The sequence below is a fragment of the Salvelinus alpinus genome, chromosome 24 (assembly GCF_045679555.1).
Source record: "Salvelinus alpinus chromosome 24, SLU_Salpinus.1, whole genome shotgun sequence".
Lineage (NCBI taxonomy): Eukaryota > Metazoa > Chordata > Actinopteri > Salmoniformes > Salmonidae > Salvelinus > Salvelinus alpinus.
Window position 1 is genome coordinate 14,864,854 of NC_092109.1, and position 24,926 is coordinate 14,889,779.

Here is a 24,926-nt window from a genome sequence, read left to right on the forward strand (position 1 = left end):
AATGTAGTGTGATCTAGCTTTGGATAAAAGCCTCTAGTAAATGGCATAAAGTAAGTAGCCTTATTCAAGCCAGAATAGTGCAGGAGCCCATCTCGCCTGTTTCTGTAGCATGAGGCAGCTAAATGTACATCTCCTGGAAAGGATGCTAGTCTATTGCAGGGCCTTACCCACAATCCATCTCCTTAATGCTGAGTGCCAAGCAGAGAGGAATCAAGTCCCATTTCTAGAGTCTTTGGTAGGACTCGACCGGGGAATAAAACCCAAAACCTTCCAATCGCAGGACGGACACTCTAACTACAAGGCTACCGAGCTGGTGGTAAATGGCATGTGTAGCTTTATTGGTAACATGTAATCGGGTTAGGGCCCCAATTAGTCGACTGGTCGATTGTTTGGTCGTAAGGCTGTTGGTCGACGGAGATTGTTTTAGTCAAGCAGTAGCAAATATATATATTTGCGGCCATCTCAGTGAACTAATCCATTGCGGAGGCCTAGACTAAAAGCCAATTTTTGCTTGATTCGAAAAGGTGGTCGGAGGCTCCATATGGAGGTTCTGACACAATTGTGGAGCCTCTAGAGGCATACAGAGGCGAAATCGAGTTCCGTACCACATCATCATGCGCCTCCCAAATTTTGTAACAATGCAGAGGGCTCTGTATAGCTCCGCATTGACATGATTGGTTGACGGTAGCTGGGGGCGGTACACCCTGTATAAATACAAACTCACTTCCTTGACAACAGATCTGCACTGCTCCGCGAAGTGGAAGAAGTATGAATGCCCTGACTTCTGTTGAGGCCATATCCCCGTAAATGCTGCATGGCCAATGCAAACATCGGATTGACCATGCACCCAGATGCACAATGCCCTTCTCACTCCAGAATGCGCTCTCTTCCGCCAATTTGTGCAGATTCATTGTTTCATAACTTCTTCGAGTGAATTGTTTGCGTTTAATTGTTAGTGTCAATCAATTCCCAGTAACATATATCACCAGTAGTACATTTACTGTTAATTCCTATGATTTCTAATCTACAATGTTTGTTACTTTGGTTATGGTCACTTATTTTAATGCATTCTATATTATTCCAGCCTTCCTGTTCTCATTGTCGGAGTGGACACATTGTTTGCAGAGTTCACAACCTAAGTATTCAGACCCCTTGACTTTTTCCACATTTTGTTATGTTACAGCCTTATTCTAAAATTGATTAAATATAAAACAAGTCCTCTAGTAAAAGGCACATGACAGCCCACTTGGAGTTTGCCAAAAGGCATCTAAAGACTCTCAGACCATGAGAAACAAGATTCTCTAGTCTGATGAAACCAAGATTGAACTCTTTGGCCTGAATGCCAAGCGTCACGTCTGGAGGAAACATGGCATTCCTACGGTGAAGCATGGTGGAGGCAGCATCATGCTGTGGGGATGTCTTTCAGCGCGAGCGACAGGGAGACTTGTCAGAATCGAGAGAAAGATGAACAGACCAAGTACAGAGAGATCCTTGATGAAATCCTGCTCCAGAGCGCTCAGGACCTCAGACTGGGGCGAAGGTTCACTTTCCAACAGGATAACGACCCTAAGCACATAGTTGATTTTATTAAAACAAAAGGAAAGGGAGGGTGTGTCTATATATGGAAAAACAAATGTTTACAAATTTCGAGCAATCGATTGGTCGAAACAACAGACGACTTTCAGTTGACCAAGATTTTTTGGGTTAGGGGACAGCCCGGGTTAATGTAGTATGATTTTTTTGTATGGTCATGGTTATGTAACAGTAAATGAACATATAGTCATATTGTGTGTATAAGCTGGATGTAAAAGCCTAAATGTTGTTGGACTACCTGGCATGATGACTCCTTGCTGTCCCCAGTCCACCTGGCCGTGCTGCTGCTCCAGTTTCAACTGTTCTGCCTGCGGCTATGGAACCCTGACCTGTTCACCGGACGTGCTACCTGTCCCAGACCTGCTGTTTTCAACTCTCTAGAGACTGCAGGAGCGGTAGAGATACTCTTAATGATCGGCTATGAAAAGCCAACTGACATTTACTCCTGAAGTGCTGACTTGCTGCACCCTCGACAACTACTGTGATTATTATTATTTGACCATGCTGGTCATCTATGAACATTTGAACATCTTGGCCATGTTCTGTTATAATCTCCACCCGGCACAGCCAGAAGAGGACTGGCCACCCCTCATAGCCTGGTTCCTCTCTAGGTTTATTCCTAGGTTTTGGGCTTTCTAGGGAGTTTTTCCTAGCCACCGTGCTTCTACACCTGCATTGCTTGCTGTTTGGGGTTTTAGGCTGGGTTTCTGTACAGCACTTTGAGATATCAGCTGATGTAAGAAGGGCTTTATAAATACATTTGATTTGAATTTGATTTGATTTACTCCAATTAGGGGAGCGGTGATAGAGTTAGCGAAAAATAATAAAGGAAAATATATGATAAGATATATGAATATGATCATTTAAGATATGTATGTACAGTGGGGAGAACAAGTATTTGATACACTGCCGATTTTGCAGGTTTTCCTACTTACAAAGCATGTAGAGGTCTGTAATATTTATCATAGGTACACTTCAACTGTGAGAGACGGAATCTAAAACAAAAATCCAGAAAATCACATTGTATGATTTTTAAGTAATTAATTTGCATTTTATTGCATGACATAAGTATTTGATACATCAGAAAAGCAGAACTTAATATTTGGTACAGAAACCTTTGTTTGCAATTACAGAGATCATACGTTTCCTAGAGTTCTTGACCAGGTTTGCACACACTGCAGCAGGGATTTTGTCCCACTCCTCCATACAGACCTTCTCCAGATCCTTCAGGTTTCGGGGCTGTCGCTGGGCAATACGGACTTTCAGCGCCCTCCAAAGATTTTCTATTGGCTTCAGGTCTGGAGACTGGCTAGGCCACTCCAGGACCTTGAGATGCTTCTTACGGAGCCACTCCTTAGTTTCCCTGGCTGTGTGTTTCGGGTCGTTGTCATGCTGGAAGACCCAGCCACGACCCATCTTCAATGCTCTTACTGAGGGAAGGAGATTGTTGGCCAAGATCTCGCGATACATGGCCCCATCCATCCTCCCCTCAATACGGTGCAGTCGTCCTGTCCCCTTTGCAGAAAAGCATCCCCAAAGAATGATGTTTCCACCTCCATGCTTCACGGTTGGGATGGTGTTCTTGGGGTTGTACTCATCCTTCTTCTTCCTCCAAACACGTCGAGTGGAGTTTAGACCAAAAAGCTAAATTTTTGTCTCATCAGACCACATGACCTTCTCCCATTCTTCCTCTGGATCATCCAGATGGTCATTGGCAAACTTCAGACGGGCCTGGACATGCCCTGGCTTGAGCAGGGGGACCTTGCGTGCGCTGCAGTATTTTAATCCATGACGGCATAGTGTGTTACTAATGGTTTTCTTTGAGACTGTGGTCCCAGCTCTCTTCAGGTCATTGACCAGGTCCTGCCGTGTAGTTCTGGGCTGATCCCTCACCTTCCTCATGATCATTGATGCCCCACGAGGTGAGATCTTGCATGGAGCCCCAGACCGAGGATGATTGACAGTCATCTTGAACTTCTTCCATTTTCTAATAATTGCGCCAACAGTTGTTGCCTTCTCACCAAGCTGCTTGCCTATTGTCCTGTAGCCCATCCCAGCCTTGTGCAGGTCTACAATTTTATCCCTGATGTCCTTACACAGCTCTCTGGTCTTGGCCATTGTGGAGAGGTTGGAGTCTGTTTGATTGAGTGTGTGGACAGGTGTCTTTTATACAGGTAACGAGTTCAAACAGGTGCAGTTAATACAGGTAATGAGTGGAGAACAGGAGGGCTTCTTAAAGAAAAACTAACAGGTCTGTGAGAACCGGAATTCTTACTGGTTGGAAGGTGATCAAATACTTATGTCTTGCAATAAAATGCAAATTAATTACTTAAAAATCATACAATGCGATTTTCTGGATTTTTGTTTTAGATTCCGTCTCTCACAGTTGAAGTGTACCTATGATAAAAATTACAGACCTCTACATGCTTTGTAAGTAGGAAAACCTGCAAAATTGGCAGTGTATCAAATACTTGTTCTCCCCACTGTATATATACACACACAGTACCAGTCAAAAGTTTGGACACACCTACTCATTCAAGGATTTTTCTTTATTTTTTACTATTTTCTACATTGTAGAATAGCAGTGAAGACATCAAAACTATGAAATAACACATATTGAATCATGTAGTAAAGAAACAAGTGTTAAACAAATCAAAATATGTTTTATATTTAATATTCTTCAAAGTAGCCATCCTTTACCTTGATGACAGCTTTGCACACTCTTGGCATTTTATCAACCAGCTTCATGAGGTAGTCACCTGGAATGCATTTCAATTAACAGGTGTGCCTTGTTAAAAATGAAGGCCGCCACAGGAACACAAGACCTGGTGTTACCTCTGCTGCAGAGGGTAAGTTCATTAGAGTTACCAGCCTCAGAAATTGCAGCCTAAATAAATGCTTCACAGAGTTCAAGTAACAGACTCAGACATCTCAGCATCAACTGTTCAGAGGAGACTGTGTGAATCAGGCCTTCATGGTTGAATTGCTGCAAAGAAACCACTACTAACCACCAATAAGAAGAAGAGACTTGCTTGGGCCAAAGATAACGAGCAATGGACATTAGTCTGGTGGAAATCTGGTCTTTGGTCTGATGAGTCAAAATTTGAGATTTTTGGTTCCAACCACCGTATCTTTGTGAGACGCAGAGGAGGTGAACGGATGATCTCTGCATTTGTGGTTCCCACCGTGAAGCTTGGAGGAGGAGGTGTGATGGTGTGGGGGTGCTTTGCTGGTGACACTGTCTGTGATTTATTTAGAATTCAAGGCACACTTAACCAGCATGGCTACCACAGCATTCTGCAGCGATACGCCATCCCATCTGGTTTGCGCTTAGTGGGACTAACATTTGTTTTTCAACAGGACAATCACCCAAAATACACCTCCAGGCTGTGTAAGGGCCATTTCACCAAGGAGAGTGATGGAGTGCTGCATCGATGACCTGGCCCCCACAATCACCCGACCTCAACCCAATTGAGTTGGCGGGCCGACTCATCCCAAACCAAGGGAAGAAAAAGTAGCCAACAAGTGCTCAGCATATGTGGGAACTCCTTCAAGACTGTTGGAAAAGCATTCCAGGCGAAGCTGGTTGAGAGAATGCCAAGAGTGTGCAAAGCTGTCATCAAGGGAAAGGGTGGCTACTTTGAAGAATCTCAAACCTAAGATATATTTAGATTTGTTGATCACTTTTTTGGTTACTACATGATTCCATATGTGTTATTTCATAGTTTTGATGTCTTCACTATTATTCTACAATGTAGAAAATAGTAAAAAATAAAGAAAAACCCTGGAATGAGTAGGTGTGTCCTAACATTTGACTGATACTGTATATTTACCCCAAAAATATATGGGGGGTTGGAAATGATGCAGACAATTACATTGATGGAAGTTACAATCTGTCTGCAATATTAAAACTGATCTACCCACAACAAAAAAGTAAATGTACATGGTGGTAGGTTGCCTGTGTGGTCCTCTTGTGGTCATTTAAGGTTTAATGTGTATTTTTGTTTGGTTACAGTAGTTTTTGTGGTCCTAGTTTCATGGACACGGTAGTCCTTGTGGTTCTAGTTTTATGGTCATAGTAGTGGTTGTGGTCCTAGTTTCACCATCACTGTAGTCCTTGTGGTTCTAGTTTGATGGTCACAGTACTCTTTGTTGCCTCTCGCCTCATTAGAGCCATCTGAGTCACTGTAGTCTGGGCGCACCTTGACCCCATCGCAATGGTATCCTGTACTGTCACAACCATCACAGAGAGGAGGGGCAAACGGGTGGTGCAGAGTGAGAGGGGCCACATTGAGACTAATATGATGTGTGTTGTTTCTGTTGTCAGTGAATCATCCCTTTTTGGTTGTGGCTAATTGGAGCGGCAGTAAAACACGATGGGAGTGGAGGAGACTGTGTGTGTGTGTGTGTGTGTGTGTGTGTGTGTGTGTGTGTGTGTGTGTGTGTGTGTCTGTGTGCGTGGGACTGTGTGTGTCTTCTATCGAGACAGACGGTTACACATTCCAGAGGCCTGCGTTAGCTCTGTGTGCAGGGAGACAAAGAGGAAGAGAGAAAGACAGAGGGAGAGGCAAAGACAGGGAGTGTGTAGAGGAGTTAGATATGGGTGATAGAGAGAGAGATAGACAGAAGAGAGATTGAGAGAGATGTAGTTTCTTCCTGTTTTACACTAATAACATTCCAGAGTTCATCTCATGAACAAAACCAAGTTGATTACCACGAGAGTAGTGCACTTCACATCATCCACAACCGTAAAGAAAATGGCTTTTCTTTTCTGAATCCTCTCAAGGTCCTTTCTCCTTTTGTTTCCCCCGGTGTTCACCACAGTTTGTACCTCGTTCTCCCTGTGTCTGCACTCTCAAAGGAGCTCCAGAATTGATTCCAAGTGCCTAGGCTGGTCCTGGTGTCTTAATCTTTTACCAAGTGTCTGGCACGCAGGCCTTTTTGCAGATCAGTGTGTATGCGTACGGGCCTGTGAGCGGATGCACTAAGCCGAGCGTAGGAGTGGATTATCACTCCGTAATGGAGCGATGCGTGACAACAAATAATTGTGCTATTATTTTTTAAATTTCAAACAATGACTGATGTTCTGGTAGCAGTTTTCTTGACAGTGATCCATGTCAATGCAGAATGTACATATTATCCAATATGGATACGGGGTTAATCAAAGCGTGTTCTTGTTAGTATGCCAATTGCTGTAGCTGACAGGGAAGTTATTACGGTTTATTATGATCAGGATAACTATGATTAATATTATAACAATCTCTCGTGGACAGACTACCTAAAATACATGGTACTGTAACATCTGTCAAAAGACTGTGGGATGCAACGACTAGCGAGAAACAATTGTTCCAGTGCTAACATTTTTTGTCATTGTCTATTTTAACGAATCAGGATTTAGTAGGCGTGAGCACCTTTTGAAAATCAGAAGAGGAGGGAACACTTGGCCATAGACTTGCCAGAAACTCGCGGAGGGAGGGGGGTGGAGCTCCCGTACAGCTTCCGCTCCTCGTTCCAGTATATTTTCTCATACATTTCTCCCTAAATCCTAATTGAGTATCTGAAGCAATTATGCACAATTTTAGTTTTGGGTTTCCAGATTAATATAATAATAAGATATTCCATTTAGCATATGCTTTTATCCAAAATACAGTAGTATGTGCATATATTTTTGTATTGGTGGCCCCAGCAGGAGTTGAACACATAATCCTGGCATTGCAAGCCATACGATGCCTTACCAACTGAGCCACCCAGGACCACTGCTTACTTGTGTATCTTACATATTTCTGACGCACACGTTGGTATGTACATTCTGACAGTTTAAATGACCTTGTTCAAGCCGCAAGACTACATCAGCCTGTCTCGCTAACCTGTAGCTAGCATTAGTCACCCTAATGGCCTTGACCACATCATGCCCAGAATCTCTCCTCTCTCTCTCTCTCTCCTCTCCTCTCCTCTCTCTCTTTCTGTCTCAGCATTTAGAGTGGTTTCATCTCACTGCATGGCTCATCTCTCTGTCACCTGGAGCAGAGGAAGCTCATTATGATTGCCTTATCCATATGAATCACACACACACACACACCACCACCACCACCCTCATCTACCCACCACACACACACGCCTCCAGCTGGAATGCAGATGTGATGCAGCCATGGGTCCTGTGTGTAGTAGTACTGCGTTGTGCCACACCCCCTGCCAGGTCAGAGTGATGGTGTCCCGCCCTGGAAGACCAGAGCATCTTTCTCTCATCTGTGTGTGTGTGTGTGTGTGTGTGTGTGTTGTGTTTGTGTGTTTCTCTCTCATCATTATGCTTCTACAGTCCTTTTCCTACTCCCGGAATGCAACCCTGTGGAATTCTAAAAGCCCAGGATGGGATTGGAGGGGTGCGGACGGGTTGGGGGTTGAATATATTTCCGTATAAACTGTCAGACTGTCTGCTTGAGAGCCTCACCCATTATTGTTGAGTCTTTTCTGGAATTCAGAAGTTTTTTCTCCCCATCTCTTTCTCTCTCTATTTATACAGTCACATCAGAAATGATTGTCACCCTTGGTAACGATGAGCAAAAAGACTGTATAAAATAAATAATACAAATACTGAGCTACTGTATATTGTATGCTCAGAATTATTTTATTTTCTACTACTAATACAATTGCTCAGATAAAGATATGTTCTTTAACAAGTTTTATTTTTTATCTAAAAAGATAAGTGTCAAAATGATTGGCACTGCTAATGAATCTTATAAATAAAATCAAACAAAACGTGATCTCGTTCTATTTTTTTGATTTATTATTCTCAGGTTAAGGAGCAATATTGTGGCCTTTAATTGCTTCCTGTCTTACTGGGGGTATAGAAATGAGGTAACATGCATGTAAAATCCATTTGTCACGGGGAAAGGAAAAAACTCACAAATGAAAATAGACAAATGGTTGTTGACTTTCATAAAACAGGCAATGTGTACAAAAAACGACTGTAAAACCAAATATACCACTTACCACTATTAGCGCAGCAATTAAGAATTTTAAAAGCCCCTGGAACAGTGTTAATCTTGCCTGGTAGAGCGTATCTTTACCCAAGTCTATCTTGTCTCCACACACAGTGAGGAAGATGGTTGGGTAGGCAAAAAGAAAGTCCAAGGGCCACAGTTGGAGAATGACAGAACTTTGTCGTTTCTTAGGTTCACCGAGTCTACAAATCTACAATTAGACGCCACCTCCATTTCAATAGGCTATTTGGAAGGGTTGCCATAAAAAGCCTTTGTTGAGAGTAACCAACAAAATGTAAACGCCTGGATTTTGTAAACGGCATTGGCATTTGGATTGGAACCGGGTGCTATGGTCAGATGAGACAAATTAGAGCTCTTTGGCCCCACACACCAGTGGTGGGTTTGACGTCGAAAGAAGAATGCATATGCAGAAAATAAACTCATACCTACTGTAAAATATAATAATAATAACAATGATCATAATAATAATAATGAATTTAATATACATGTGTCATCAGATCAGATAGTTGTTCGTCTTGCTGCTGAAGGGAGATGGACCTGGAGTAGCAAAGGGTGCATGTGGGGCAGGAGGGTAGGATGAGGTCAGACAGATACTTTGGTCCAGAGTTGTGGATACCTTGGTAGATGTGAACCAGGATTTTAAACTCAATGTGTGAGCATATAGGGAGCCAGTGGAGGTTGAACCGCACTGGAGTGATGTGCTCACGGGGGGAGGTGCGGATGAGGACACGTACAGCACAGTTCTGGACATAAGATGGCGCCGGAGAGGAAGGCAGACGTTTCACGTGTCCCCAACCGATTGTTTTTTTGTTTGTTTATTTGCATTGTTTGTAACTTCTTTTTTTTAACTTATTTTGTACATAATGTTACCGCTACCGTCTCTTATGATCGAAAATAACTTCTAGACATCAGGACTGCGATTACTCACCACGGACTAGCAGAATCCTTTTTTTCCTTTCAGGACTCTGACGAGCCCGACGCGAAGGATATACTGCTTTCTCGGGAACAGGCCCAGATCTCTGCGATTTGCTTGAAGAGGAAGTAATGTCATAGTCAACATAGCTAATGGAACTAACGTGTTCGTAATCCCGCTACAATCATGCAGTACAGTGTACAGTCAGTAAGCAGTTTAGCAGTTACACTACAGGCCCTGGTGGCAATAAATTAGTACAACCAAAAACTAACCAAAAGCTTACCTTGACTTGGAAGAGTTCCAGTGTTGTGCTGTATAGTCATAGCCAGCTAGCTAACATAGCATCCCTCTGTTTGAGCCGGATGTTTGAGTAAGAAAAACTAGCCAGCTGCATTTGCTAGCTAAGTAAGTGAAAGTGAAAAAAAATATTAAATAGCTCTCTCTCTCGTTCAACTGTTGTCTTTCTCTTTGAGTTAACTACTCACCACATTTTATGTACTGCAGTGCTAGCTAGCTGTAGCGTATGCTTTCAGTACTAGATACATTATCTGATCCTTTGATTGGGTAGACAACATGTCAGTTCATGCTGCAAGAGCTCTGATAGGTTGGAGGACGTCCTCCTGAAGTTGTCATAATTACTGTGTAAGTGTATGGAAGGCGCTGAGAACCATGACCCCCCCTCTTTTTTGTATTGAAGTCAATGTACCCAGAGGAGGACGGAAGCTAGATGTCCTCCAGGTACACCATAGTGCTACCCTACATAGTGCTGTTGAGGCTACTGTACACGTTCATTGCAAAACAGTGTGTTTTAATCAATTATTTGGTGACATGGGAATATATTTAGTATAGTTTTATCGAAAAGGATAACTTTTTTTATGTTTCACTATATTTATTTTTATGAAATTCAGTGAGGAGGATCGTCCTCCCCTTTCTCCTCTGAGGAGCCTCCACTGGTCCAGACGGGATGAGATAAAGGCATGAATAAGGTCATATTCTGTAGATGGAAAAATAAAACTTTGGTCACACTTTTGATGTCGGCTATCTGTCAAATATCACATCCAGGTTGCGAACCTCACTGGAGGGGAGGACTTTGACACCATCAATATTGAGGCTGTAACTGCTGATGTTGTTAATGATGGTGTGAGTGCCAATCAGGATGACCTCTGTGTTTTTGCAATTTAACTGCAGGAAACTCAGCTGCATCCACACTTTGATGTCCTGCAGACAACTGACCAGGAGTGCAATGGCATTGGCAGTTGCAGTGTTTGTGGAGACATATAGCTGAGTTTCGTCAGCATAAAAGTGAAAGCCCAGTCCGTGTTTCCTCAAGATGTTTCCCAGTGGCAGCATGTAGATACAAAATAGTAGTGGCCCTAGGACTGTGCCGTGAGGGACTCCTGGAGGACCACCACTGTGTCTGACCTACTAGGTCCGGGGGCTACAAACTGGGAACGATCAGTGAGATAGGACCTGAACCAGTCCATGGATGACCGTGTCAAATGCTGCACTGAGGTCCAGCAGTATGAGGATGCTGGGAGTTCCAGAGTTTGCATTCATGAGGAGGTTATTGGTGGCCCTTACCCGGGCAGTCTCTGTGCTGTGTCTAGTTCTAAAACCCGACTGGAAGGGCTCGAGTAGGTTGGCCAGATGGTGTTGGAGTTTTCTAGACACAGGACATTCAATGAGCTTACTCAGGAAGGGCAGGTTGGAGATAGGCCTGTAGTTCTGGAGGTTGTCAGGGTCAGATCAAGGCTTTTTGAGTACTGGTGTGACTGCAGCGAGTTTGACCTGAGGAGGGACACATCCAGTGGTGAAGGACTTGATGATTTCTGTGAAGAAAGGCTCCAGAGCAGGTAAGCAGGTCTTGACAAGAGAGGTGGGGATAGGGTCAAATGAACAAGTGGTGGGCCTCATTGTCCTAACCAGCTTGGTTACATCAGCTGCAGTGACTGTGGTGAAGGTGGCGAACTGGGCATATCAACTACAGGGGCTGAAGAGGACAAAAGGGTGTTATTGATGTTTTCAATTTTGCTTTGGAAGAAGCAAAGGTATTGATTGCACCATTCTGGGGAGGCTGAGGTAGCAGAATTGTTCACAGATTGGATGAGCACTGCCGTTGCTGATCAGTTGGGAGTTACAGGTTGTCCGATCTGCATTTAAGACCTGTTTCTAGTCTTTGTCTTTCTGATGTTGCTCATACATCTTCACATTTACAGTTAGCCCAATTTTCTAGACGACGTCCAGTTGCTTTGGGAGAGCATAGGTCCTCAGTGTACCAGGGAGAAGATTTGGAGAAAGACACCAGATGGGTTTTCAAAGGAGCAACTTCATCCAGTATGGAGTATTAAGAATTAAGCCACAGCATCACCAACTGGCAGGATGGAGATAGATTCAGTAAGCTGGGCTGTGTTTATAGTCTTGTGCCGAGTGGGTAGAGGAATATCTAGGTTGAAGGTGATGAGTTTGTGGTCAGACAGCCCTGACACATTCCATCCAGTTTTGCCAGATCCACGCCTGAGGTACAGACCAGGTCTAGTGTATGGCCTTTGTTGTGGGTGGAAAAGTCCACATGCTGTTGGAGTCCAAAGTTGTCCAGGATATCAGCCAGGCCAGTAGAGAGACTGCAGTCAGGGGAGTCGACATGTACTGCATGCTGAAATCTCTAAGCGCTAGCATAGCAGGGCACAAGGGGCTCAGGAGTGTTACTAGCTCAGATAGTTCAGAAATAAAGTCAGAGTTGAGCTTAGGAGGCCGATAAATCATATAAATCAATATGGTGATGGATCTTTGATGTTAGGGGGCAGTTTTCTTCCACTTGTTCTGAGGCCCTTGTTAAGGTCAACAGCATTGTGAACTCTACCAAGTACCAGAACATTTTAGCCAAAAACCTGGTTGCCTCCGCCACGAGGCTGAAACTTGGACGCAAGGGGATTTTCCAGCAAGATAATGACCACAAGAACACATCAAAATCCACAAATAAATGGTTAATTAACCACAAAATCAACATTTTGCAATGGTCATCTCAGTCTCCGGAAAACCTGTGGTTTGAAGGGGGCAGTCCATAAGCGCAGACCGAATGATATCAAGTTTCTACTATAAAATAAGATCATTTCCAAAAAATGTTGAGCTCAGTATTTGTATTTATTTTACAAAGTATTTTTTGCTCATCTTTGTCAAGGCTGCCAATCATTTCAGATGTGACTGTATATACAGTATCTACCTCTTTGTACATGCACAAAGTACGATACAAATCAATTTATGTGAGTGGAGTCATTATAGTATCAGCCATGTATAGATGTCACCCAGTATAGATATCAGCCATGAAGCACCACAGATTCATTTTAATATGTTAACCATTCCACTGCTGAATCAGGGTTTTGTGTACAGTGTTACGACACTAATGATAACATCACCCTACACTGTGTTCTACAACATGCGTTTACCCTCCTACATGGCCTTTTATCCACTGTGAGTGTTCTTGTTGTGAGCATGCAGTTTAGGGTGATGTATTACCTGGCTGCTTCTTAGAGAGATAGTTATACCTGGTCTCACCTCAACAGAGGAGACTTCCAACAACAGCTCTGCGTGTGAACAGAAACACAGTAGCAAATTAAAAGGTCACTACAGAACCTTGTATCTCCCTAAAGATGCTTGCTTTTGCTTTGATAGGTAACTACAAATGGCCTGTTAAAATTTGAACAATCTTTTCTATTTCATCCTCTTGGTGAGGCAGTGCCGAAAAATTGCCCATTGACTTTGGAGTAAAATGGTGACTGGAGGCATTATTAATTTCAGACTTCATTGTTTCCAAATATTCAGAACCTCACTTAAATTCAGTCTAGTTGGATGAAAAAGCAGGGAAAGAAAGCTTTCTCCCTCCACAGCTGACATTGCGTTTGCAAAGTGTGTCTTTTTACTTAATTTTCACTTTCCTACATCTACAGTCCCCAGAGAGGCTGGGGGAGACAATGAGACAGTGAAAGAGGGAGAGATGGAGAGACAAAGCTAAGCTAGAGAGATAATGACGGAGTGAGAGAGAAGTTAAAGCGATAGAGAGACAAAGGGATTGATGGATGCTAATGCAGGGCGACACACAGAGGCTGATGCCGGCCATTTATCCTGTGTGTGAGCTGAGACAGTGACAGCTGAGGGAGACAGTAGGACATTATGTGAATGTCTGTGTGTGTGTGTGTGTGTGTGTGTGTGTGTGTGTGTGTGTGTGTGTGTGTGTGTGTGTGTGTGTGTGTGTGTGCGTGCGTGCGTGCGTGCGTGCGTGCGTGCGTGCGTGCGTGCGTGCGTGCGTGCGTGCGTGCGTGCGTGCGTGCGTGCGTGCGTGCGTGCGTGCGTGCGTGCGTGCGTGTGTTTGCGTGTGTGTATGGGTTACTGCGCCTCTATTGATCATTAGCATTCATGAATGTGTTCTGATCAGGTTACGAACAAGGTCCCTATGGGTTAATGACTGAGCTGTTAATTATTTCTGTTAAGCCAGCCTCTTCTGCTGCCACCTTCCCTTAATTGGCCAGTACAAGCTGTTGGTCAATAGGTGTTATTGTATGTTTTATCTAATCAATGGAATCCTCACCCTATGGCCAACTATGGAGAGTAGGATTGATTCAGGATATTTTAGGAGGTTAGAGAGGGCACCTGAACTAGTGTGATTGATAGTAATGCCTTTATAAACAAATATCAGGCCAATGTCAATGCTGCAGGTTACCCAATGCAATACTGATATTCTCTGCCTATGCACAATCTGAGGCTGTCTCAAATGGCACCCTATTCCAGATATAGCGTACTACTTTAGGGATTACGTTTTATATAGGGAATGGGGTGTCATTTGGGATGTGCACAGAGAATTATGATGCAGTTCTTTCATGGGTAAATATTTATATTAAGGTCCCTTAGTGAACCATTATAAACCGTTTGTAAAGAGTTTACTTACCATGTATTAATCATTGTTCCTACATTTGTAAATGTCAATAAGCAATCTCTAAATAGTAATGTATGCATTTATGAATACTATTTTAATGAAACTGCCTTTTTCATCAGCATGCTAGGTCAGCTAATGCTAAAGCAGCCCATTGGATTCCAACACTTCCGGCAGCAACTCGCCCCAATGATAAGCGTCGCATTTTCATAGAATCCAATGGGCTGTTTTAGCATCAGCTAGCCGAGCATGCTGACAAAAAAAAGGCAATTTAATGACAATAGTGTTTATAAATGGGACCTTAATATAAAAAGTTACCATTTCATGGAGAGCTCATGGGTAGTTAAAATTCCAGGTTCTTGCAGACACATAAATGTAAGTCAACATGGAATAAAAAAAGTGTGTAACACAACAGCATGCCTAGTTGGATTAGAGTCAAGTAATCTACTGTAGCGTATTGTACCAGTACATGCATGTGAGTACAGTGACGCTAGAAAGATTAGTGCCTTGCTAGATTGTGCATGGGGCTGAATTAAACAGCTGCTTTCTCAGGCAGACAGACAGAGGAGACAGACAGTGAGACAGACAGACAGACGAGATAGACATGCATGCATTTTACATTTTAGTCATTTAGCAGACACTCTTATTCAGAGTGATTTAGAATTAGAGCATTAATCTTAAAATGAGGTGCGACATCACAATCGTGTCAAGTACATTTTCCCCCAAGAAAGTATTTATCCGCAAAGTCAGTGCTAGTGGTGGGGTATGTTATTGGTATTAATTAGGATCCCAATTAGCCACTGCAAAAGCATCAACTACTCTTCCTGAACATGAAACATGAGAGTATGTGGTGAAGACACAGATCTTCTCCACGCCACCTGTTTAGGAGCGACCTGTCAGGTTGGATGCAATCCAGGAGTGTGCAGAGCCTGAGACGCCCAACCCCCAGAGGTGGAGAGGAGGATCTGACGTTTCACGGTGTCGAAGGCTGCAGATCGATCTAAGAGGATGAGAACAGAGGAGAGACTTTAGCAGAGGGGAGAGCCTCTGGCACAGAGGAGAGCAGTCTCAGTTTAGTAGGCTGTCTTGAAGCCTGTCTGGTTAGGGTCAAGAAAATCATTCTGAGAGATATAATGAGAGAGTTGGTCAGAGACGGCACACTCAAGTGTTTTGGAAAGAAAATAAAGACGTTTTTGATGTCAGAGGGGTCGATTGTTATTTTTTTGTGGAGGGGAGCAACTCTGGCCATCAGGGTCTGGGAAGACAGTGATCATGGATGAGTTGATGCGGGATATGAGGAATGGGAGAAGGTCTCCAGAGATGATCTGGAGAAGGGAGGAGGGGATGGGGTCAAGTGAGCAGTTAGTTGCAAGACTTCATCTGGAGAGAGAGGGGAGAAAGATGTCAAGGCGTAGGGTAGTTCTGTGTGAGTGTGACCAGTGGATTCTGTAGTCTGAGTGAATGACAAGCAGATGTCATCAACCTTTTTTTCAAAGTGGTTGACAAAGTTGTCCTTAGAGAGGGAGGGGGTGGAGGATTAAGCAGAGCAGAAAAAGTAGAGAGGAGTTTCCCAGGATTGGAAGCAGAAGCTTATTTAGCATGATAGAAAGCAGCTTTAGCAGTGGATACAGAGGAAGAGAAGGTAGAGAGGAGGGAGTAGAAGGATGATAGGTCCTCCAGAAGTTTCGGTTTCCTCATTTCATCTCAGCTGCCCGTAGCCCTGTTATGTTAGCATGCAGTGAGTCACTCAGCCACAGAGTGGGAAGCGAAGGTTGGGACGGAAAGGGAACAATGAGAGGAAAGGGAACAATGAGAGTCAAAGGATACAGAAAGGGAGGAGAGTAAGATCGAAATGGCAGAGTCAGGAGACAGGAGGGAGAAACATTTAGCAGAAGGAAGAGAGGATAGGACAGAAGAGGACAGAGTAGCGGGAGAGAGAGAGCGAAGATTCTGGCAGCGCATGCCAATCTGGGTAGGGGCTGAGTGGGGAGGGTTTGAGGAGAGATGGAGAGAAAAGGAAACAAAGTATTGATCAGAGGCATGGAGGGGGTTGCAGTGAGATTAGTAGGAGAACAGCCTCTGGTGAAGATGAGGTTAAGCGTATTGCCTGCCTTGTGAGTGGGAGGTGACTGGGAAAGAAGGAGGTCAAAAGAGGACAGGAGTGGAAAGAAAGAAAGAGATGGAAAGAAATGAATTGAAGTCATCAAATCAAAATCAAATCAAATCAAATGTATTTATATAGCCCATCTTACATCAGCTGATATCTCAAAGTGCTGTACAGAAACCCAGCCAAAAAACCCAAACAGCAAGCAATGCAGGTGTAGAAGCACGGCCTAGAAAGGCCAAAACCTAGGAAGAAACCTAGAGAGGAACCAGGCTATGAGGGGTGGCCAGTCCTCTTCTGGCTGTGCCGGGTGGAGATTATAACAGAACATGGCCAAGATGTTCAAATGTTCATAAATGACCAGCATGGTCAAATAATAATAATCACAGTAGTTGGCGAGGGTGCAACAAGTCAGCACCTCAGGAGTAAATGTCAGTTGGCTTTTCATAGCCGATCATTGAGAGTATCTCTACCGCTCCTGCTGTCTCTAGAGAGTTGAAAACAGCAGGTCTGGGACAGGTAGCATGTCCGGTGAACAGGTCAGGGTTCCATAGCCGCAGGCAGAACAGTTGAAACTGGAGCAGCAGCACGGCCAGGTGAACTGGGGACAGCAAGGCATCATGCCAGGTAGTCCTGAGGCATGGTCCTAGGGCTCATGTCCTCCGAGAGAGAGAAAGAAAGAGAGAAAGAGAGAATTAGAGAAAGCATACTTAAATTCACACAGGACACCGGATAAGACAGGAGAAATACTCCAGATATAACAGACTGACCCTAGCCCCCCGACACATAAACCACTGCAGCATAAATACTGGAGGCTGAGACACGAGGCATCGGGAGACACTGTGGCCCCATCCGACATTACCCCCGGACACGGCCAAACAGGCAGGATATAACCCCACCCACTTTGCCAAAGCACAGCCCCCACACCACTAGAGGGATATCTTCAACCACCAACTTACCATCCTGAGACAAGGCCGAGTATAGCCCACAAAGATCTCCGCCACGACACAACCCAAGGGGGGGCGCCAACCCAGACAGGAAGATCACGTCAGTGACTCAACCCACTCAAGTGACGCACCCCTCCTAGGGACGGCATGGAAGAGCACCAGTAAGCCAGTGACTCAGCCCCTGTAATAGGGTTAGAGGCAGAGAATCCCAGTGGAGAGAGGGGAACCGGCCAGGCAGAGACAGCAAGGGAGGTTCGTTGCTCCAGTGCCTTTCCGTTCACCTTCACACTCCTGGGCCAGACTACACTCAATCATATGACCTACTGAAGAGATGAGTCTTCAATAAAGACTTAAAGGTTGAGACCGAGTCTGCGTCTCTCACATGGGTAGGCAGACCATTCCATAAAAATGGAGCTCTATAGGAGAAAGCCCTGCCTCCAGCTGTTTGCTTAGAAATTCTAGGGACAATTAGGAGGCCTGCGTCTTGTGACCGTAGCGTACGTGTAGGTATGTACGGCAGGACCAAATCGGAAAGATAGGTAGGAGCAAGCCCATGTAATGCTTTGTAGGTTAGCAGTAAAACCTTGAAATCAGCCCTTGCCTTAACAGGAAGCCAGTGTAGGGAGGCTAGCACTGGAGTAATATGATCACATTTTTTGTAGCAGCCGAATTTAGCACTAACTGAAGTTTATTTAGTGCTTTATCTGGGTAGCCGGAAAGTAGAGCATTGCAGTAGTCTAACCTAGAAGTAACAAAAGCATGGATTCATTTTTCTGCATCATTTTTGGACAGAAAGATTCTGATTTTTGCAATGTTACCTAGATGGAAGAAAGCTGTCCTTGAAACAGTCTTGATATGTCAAAAGAGAGATCAGGGTCCAGAGTAACGCCGAGGTCCTTCACAGTTTTATTTGAGACGACTGTATAACCATCAATATTAATTGTCAGATTCAACAAAAGATCTCTTTGTTTCTTGGGACCTAGAACAAGCTTCACCATGTTTCATTGAAATGTACAGCTGTGTGTTATCCGCATAGCAGTGAAAGTTAACATTATGTTTTCGAATGACATCCCCAAGAGGTAAAATATGTAGTGAAAACAATAGTGGTCCTACAATGGAACCTTGAGGAACACCGACATTTACAGTTGATTTGTCAGAGGACAAACCATTCACAGAGACAAACTGATATCTTTCCGACAGATAAGATCTAAACCAGGCCAGAACTTGTCCGTGTAGACCAATTTGGGTTTCCAATCTCTCCAAAAGAATGTGATGATCGATGGTATCAAAAGCAGCACTAAGGTCTGGGAGAACGAAGACAGATGCAGAGCCTCGGTCTGACGCCATTAAAAGGTAATTTACCACCTTCACAAGTGCAGTCTCAGTGCCATGATGGGGTCTAAAACCAGACTGAAGCATTTCATATACATTGTTTGTCTTCAGGAAGGCAGTGAGTTGAGGCGCAACAACTTTTTCATATTTTTTTTAAAGGAATGGAAGATTCGATATGGGCCGATAGTATTTTATATTTTCTGGGTCAAGGTTTGGCTTTTTCAAGAGAGGCTTTATTACTGCCACTTTTAGTGAGTTTGGTACACATCCGGTGTATAGAGAGCCGTTTGTTATGTTCAACATAGGAGGGCCAAGCACAGGAAGCAGCTCTTTCAGTAGTTTAGTTGGAATAGACTCCAGTATGCAGCTTGAAGGTTTACAGGCCATGATTATTTTCATCATTGTGTCAAGAGATATAGTACTAAAACACTTGAGTGTCTTTCTGATCCTAGGTCCTGCCAGAGTTGTGCAGACTCAGGACAGCTGAGCTTTGGAGTACTACGCAGATTTAAAGAGGAGTCCGTGATTTTCTTTCTAATGATCATGATCTTTTCCTCAAAGAAGTTCATGAATTTATTACTGCTGAAGTGAAAGCCATCCTCTCTTGGGGAATGTTGCTTTTTAGTTATCTTTGCGACAGAAAGAGGGCCAATTATCTACAAAGAGGGCCAATTATCTACAAATTCTATCTTTTGGGAGGGGCAGAAAACAGTTTTCAACCAGCGATTGAGCAACCTGCTGTAGAGCTCATCACTCCCCCTAACTGGGAGGGGGCCAGAGACAATTACTCGATGCCAACACATCTTTCTAGCTGATTTACAGGCTGAAGCTATGTTGCGCTGGTGACCTCTGACTGTTTCATCCTAACATCGTTGGTGCCGATGTGGATAACAATATCTCTATACTCTCTACACTCGCCAGTTTTAGCTTTAGCCAGCACCATCTTCAGATTAGCCTTAACGTCTGTAGCCCTGCCCCCTAGTAAACAGTGTATGATCGCTGGATGATTCGTTTTAAGTCTAATACTGCGGGTAAAGGAGTCGCCAATGACTAGGGTTTTCAATTTTTCAGAGCTAATGGTGCGAGCCTTCGGCGTCTCAGACCCCGTAACGGGAGGAGTAGAGACCAGAGAAGGCTCGGCCTCTGACTCCGACTCGCTGCTTAATGGGGAGAACCGGTTGAAAGTTTCTGTCGGCTGAATGAGCGACACCGGTTGAGCATTCCTACAGCATTTCTCTCCAGAAGCCATGAGAAAGTTGTCCGGCTGCGGGGACCGTGCGATGGGATTTATACTAACGTTACTATCTGTACTTACTGGTGGCATAGATGCTGTTTCATCCTTTCCTACACTGAAATTACCCTTGCCTAATGATTGCGTCTGAAGCTGGGCTTGCAGCACAGCTATCCTCGCCGTAAGGTGATCGTTTTCCTGTATATTATGAGTACAGCGACTGCAAATAGAAGGCATCATGTTAATGTTACTACTTAGCTTCGGCTGTTGGAGGTCTTGACGAACCATGCCCAGATAAAGCGTCCGGAGTGAAAAAGTTGAATGAAAAAAAGTTGAGTGAGGGAAAACAAAAAATATAAACGGTAATTAAAAAGTTAAAACCGTAAAGTTGTCAGGTAGCAAAGTAAGGTTGGCAACAAAACGCACAGCAACACTTAAACAAGTCTGCAAGTTGTGATCGGAAAGTCATGCGTTGGGAGGTTAACTTCTCTAGGGTATGTGGGACGGTAGCGTCCCACCTCGTCAACAGCCAGTGAAACTGCAGGGCGCCAAATTACAAACAACAGAAATCCCATAATTTTAATTCCTCAAACATACAAGTATTTTACACCATTTTAAAGATACACTTGTTGTAAATCCAGCCAAAGTGTCCGATTTCAAAAACGTTTTACGATGAAAGCACACCATGCGATTATGTTACACAGAAAAAGACAGCCATTTTTCCAGCCAAAGAGAGCAGTAACAAAAAGCAGAAATAGAGATAAAATGAATCACTAACCTTTGATGATCTTCATCAGATTACACTCATAGGACTTCATGTTACACAATACATGTATGTTTTGTTCTGTAAAGTTCAAAATTATATCCAAAAATCTGAGTTTAGGTGGGTCGCTACTGTCTCACTTGGCAAAAAGCCTGAGAAAATGCAGAGCGCCAAATTAAAATGAATTACTATGAAAATTACTATAAAATCAAACTTTCATTAAATCACACATGAAAGATACCAAATTAAAGCTACACTGGTTGTGAATCCAGCCAACATGTCAGAATTCAAATAGGCTTTTTGGCGAAAGCATATGATGCTATTATCTGAGGATAGCACCATTGTAAACAAAGAGAGAGAAGCATATTCGACCCTGCAGGCGCGACACAAAACGCAGAAATAAAAATATAATTCATGCCTTACCTTTGACGAGCTTCTGTTGTTGGCACTCCAATATGTCCCATAAACATCACAAATGGTCCTTTTGTTCGATTAATTCCGTCGATATACAGTGGGGAGAACAAGTATTTGATACACTGCCGATTTTTCAGGTTGTCCTACTTACAAAGCATGTAGAGGTCTGTAATTTTTATCATATGTACACTTCAACTGTGAGAGACGTCATCTAAAACAAAAATCCAGAAAATCACATTGTATGATTTTTAAGTAATTAATTTGCATTTTATTGCATGACATAAGTATTTGATACATCAGAAAAGCAGAACTTAAAATTTGGTACAGAAACCTTTGTTTGCAATTACAGAGATCATACGTTTCCTGTAGTTCTTGACCAGGTTTGCACACACTGCAGCAGGGATTTTGGCCCACTCCTCCATACAGACCTTCTCCAGATCCTTCAGGTTTCGGGGCTGTCGCTGGGCAATACGGACTTTCAGCTCCCTCCAAAGATTTTCTATTGGGTTCAGGTCTGGAGACTGGCTAGGCCACTCCAGGACCTTGAGATGCTTCTTACGGAGCCACTCCTTAGTTGCCCTGGCTGTGTGTTTTGGGTCGTTGTCATGCTGGAAGACCCAGCCACGACCCATCTTCAATGCTCTTACTGAGGGAAGGAGGCTGTTGGCCAAGATCTTGCGATACATGGCCCCATCCATCCTCCCCTCAATACGGTGTAGTCGTCCTGTCCCCGTTGCAGAAAAGCATCCTCAAAGAATGATGTTTCCACCTCCATGCTTCACGGTTGGGATGGTGTTCTTGGGGTTGTACTCATCCTTCTTCTTCCTCCAAACACCGCGAGTGGAGTTTAGACCAAAAAGCTCTATTTTTGTCTCATCAGACCACATGACCTTCTCCCATTCCTCCTCTGGATCATCCAGATGGTCATTGGCAAACTTCAGACGGGCCTGGACATGCGCTGGCTTGAGCAGGGGGACCTTGCGTGCGCTGCAGGATTTTAATCCATGACGGCGTAGTGTGTTACTAATGGTTTTCTTTGAGACTGTGGTCCCAGCTCTCTTCAGGTCATTGACCAGGTCCTGCCGTGTAGTTCTGGGCTGATCCCTCACCTCCCTCATGATCATTGATGCCCCACGAGGTGAGATCTTGCATGGAGCACCAGACCGAGGGTGATTGACCATCATCTTGAACTTCTTCCATTTTCTAATAATTGCGCCAACAGTTGTTGCCTTCTCACCAAGCTGCTTCCCTATTGTCCTGTAGCCCATCCCAGCCTTGTGCAGGTCTACAATTTTATCCTTGATGTCCCTACACAGCTCTCTGGTCTTGGCCATGGAGAGGTTGGAGTCTGTTTGCTTGAGTGTGTGGACAGGTGTCTTTTATACAGGTAACGAGTTCAAACAGGTGCAGTTAATACAGATAATGAGTGGAGAACAGGAGGGCTTCTTAAAGAAAAACGAACAGGTCTGTGAGAGCCGGAATTCTTACTGGTTGGTAAGTGATCAAATACTTATGTCATGCAATAAAATGCAAATTAATTACTTAAAAATCATACAATGTGATTTTCTGGATTTTTGTTTTAGATTACGTCTCTCACAGTTGAAGTGTACCTATGATAAAAATTACAGACCTCTACATGCTTTGTAAGTAGGAAAACCTGCAAAATCGGCAGTGTATCAAATACTTGTTCTCCCCACTGTATATCCAAAATTTCCATTTATTTGGCGCGTTTGATCCAGAAAAACACAGGTTCCAACTTGCTTAAACGTGACGACAAAATATCTCAAAGGTTACCTGTAAACTTTGCCAAAAAATGTCAAACTACTTTTGTAATACAACTTTAGGTATTTTTTTACGTTAATAATCGATAAAATTGAAGACGGGATGATCTGTGTTCAATACAGGATTAAAACCAACTGTAGCTAGCCTTCTGGTCTCGTGCCTCTAATAAACAGGACACGTCGAGTGACTCTCTTTCAAGATGGCCGTACTTCTTCATTACACAAAGGAATAACCTCAACCAATTTCTCAAGACTGTTGACATCCAGTGGAAGCGGTAGGAACTGCAAGCATGTCCCTTAGAAATCTGGTTTCCCAATGAAATCCCATTGAAAAGAGAGTGACCTCAAAAAGAAATATCTGAATGGTTTGTCCTGCTAAATAAGTTATGTTATACTCACAGACATGATTCAAACAGTTTTAGAAACTTCAGAGTGTTTTCTATCCAAATATACTGATAATATGCATATCTTATCTTCTGGGGATGAGTAGCTGGCAGTTTAATTTGGGCATGCTTTTCATCCAAAATTCCGAATGCTGCCCCCTACCCTAGAGAAGTTAAAGTCGCCCAGTACGAGTGGTGAGCCATCATCAGGAAATTAGCTCATCAAGGTGTCAAGCTCATTGAGGAACTCTCCAAGGGCACCTGGTGGACGATAGATGACAACAATGTTAAGCTTGAGTGGACAAATGACAGTGACTGCATGGAATTAAAATGAGGAGATGGACAGGCGAGAGAGGAGGCGAAGAGGGGCGGCAGGTACCCTAGAGGTTAGAGCTTTGGACTAGTAACCGAAAGGTTGTAAGATCTAATCCCTTAGCTGACAAGGTAAAAATCTGTCGTTCTGCCCCTGAACAAGGCAGTTAAATCACTGTTCCTAGGCTGTCATTGAAAATAAAAAGGTAAATAATAATAATAAGAGAAAATCTCCAAACACACCTCCCAGCACTGATTGGTGATTGCCTGGCAGAGGTGAAGAAAACACCCCCTACAATACAACGCTCCCACAAATTAGCAAGACCGTTACCAAGAGCTCTTACACAAATTAGCCTGAAGCTAATCCAAGTCCACAACGACAGTCACAAGTATAGTAAATCCGTCAAGCAGATATTGTACGTTGACCACCTGCAAACATTCGAGGACACCTGATAAACCTTGCTTTTACTTATATGGCTTTGTTTCTCTTTCTCTCTCTGAATGTGTGTGTGTGCATGCGTACGTGTGTGTGTGTGTGTGTGTGTGTGTGTGTGTGTGTGTGTGTGTGTGTGTGTGTGTGTGTGTGTGTGTGTGTGTGTGTGTGTGTGTGTGTGTGTGTGTGTGTGTGTGTGTGTGTGTGTGTGTGTGTGTGTGTGTGTGTGCAGGCCAATGATGCCTCGGGGAACACCTGGAACTGGCTCTAATTCATCCCCCTCATCATCATCGGATCCTTCTTCATGCTCAACCTGGTCCTGGGTGTCTTATCAGGGTAAGTCTGACCCAAGACACACACACACACACACAAACAAGCACTCACTCACACTCTCACTCACTCACACACTCACTCACACCCAAGACATACTGTATTCCTACAATTGTAGACATAGGGTCTATAGGGAGGCATGGACTTCACTTAACATACAAACCACGCTTTTTATTAGCTAGGACAGGATGACAACTAGAGCCACGTTCCCCTATACTGAACCACTCTATTGACAGGGTAAGTAGAGGTGGAGGTGTTTGTAGGGATAAAATGTGTGTGTACGTGTGTGTGCTTGTGCTCATGTACAGTGCATTTGGAAAGTATTCAGACCCCTTGACTTTTTCCACAATTTGTTATGTTACAGCCTTATTCTAAAATGTATGACATTGTTTTTCTCCCCTCATCAATCTACATACAATAACCAATTATGACAAAGCAAAAACAGATTTTTTGAATAAAAAAAAA

At 43.6% G+C, this 24,926-nt stretch overlaps 1 protein-coding gene across 1 annotated transcript in view; it reads left to right on the forward strand.

Annotated features, from left to right (window-relative positions):
• LOC139552211 (voltage-dependent N-type calcium channel subunit alpha-1B-like) overlaps window positions 1-24,926 on the forward strand; it is a 132,103-nt gene that overhangs the window by 7,752 nt on the left and 99,425 nt on the right. The window contains exon 2 of the mRNA XM_071363715.1: window positions 24,364-24,467. Within this exon, the coding sequence (XP_071219816.1) occupies window positions 24,436-24,467 (32 nt within the window). The 5' untranslated portion in view covers window positions 24,364-24,435. The remainder of the gene's footprint in view (window positions 1-24,363; window positions 24,468-24,926) is intronic.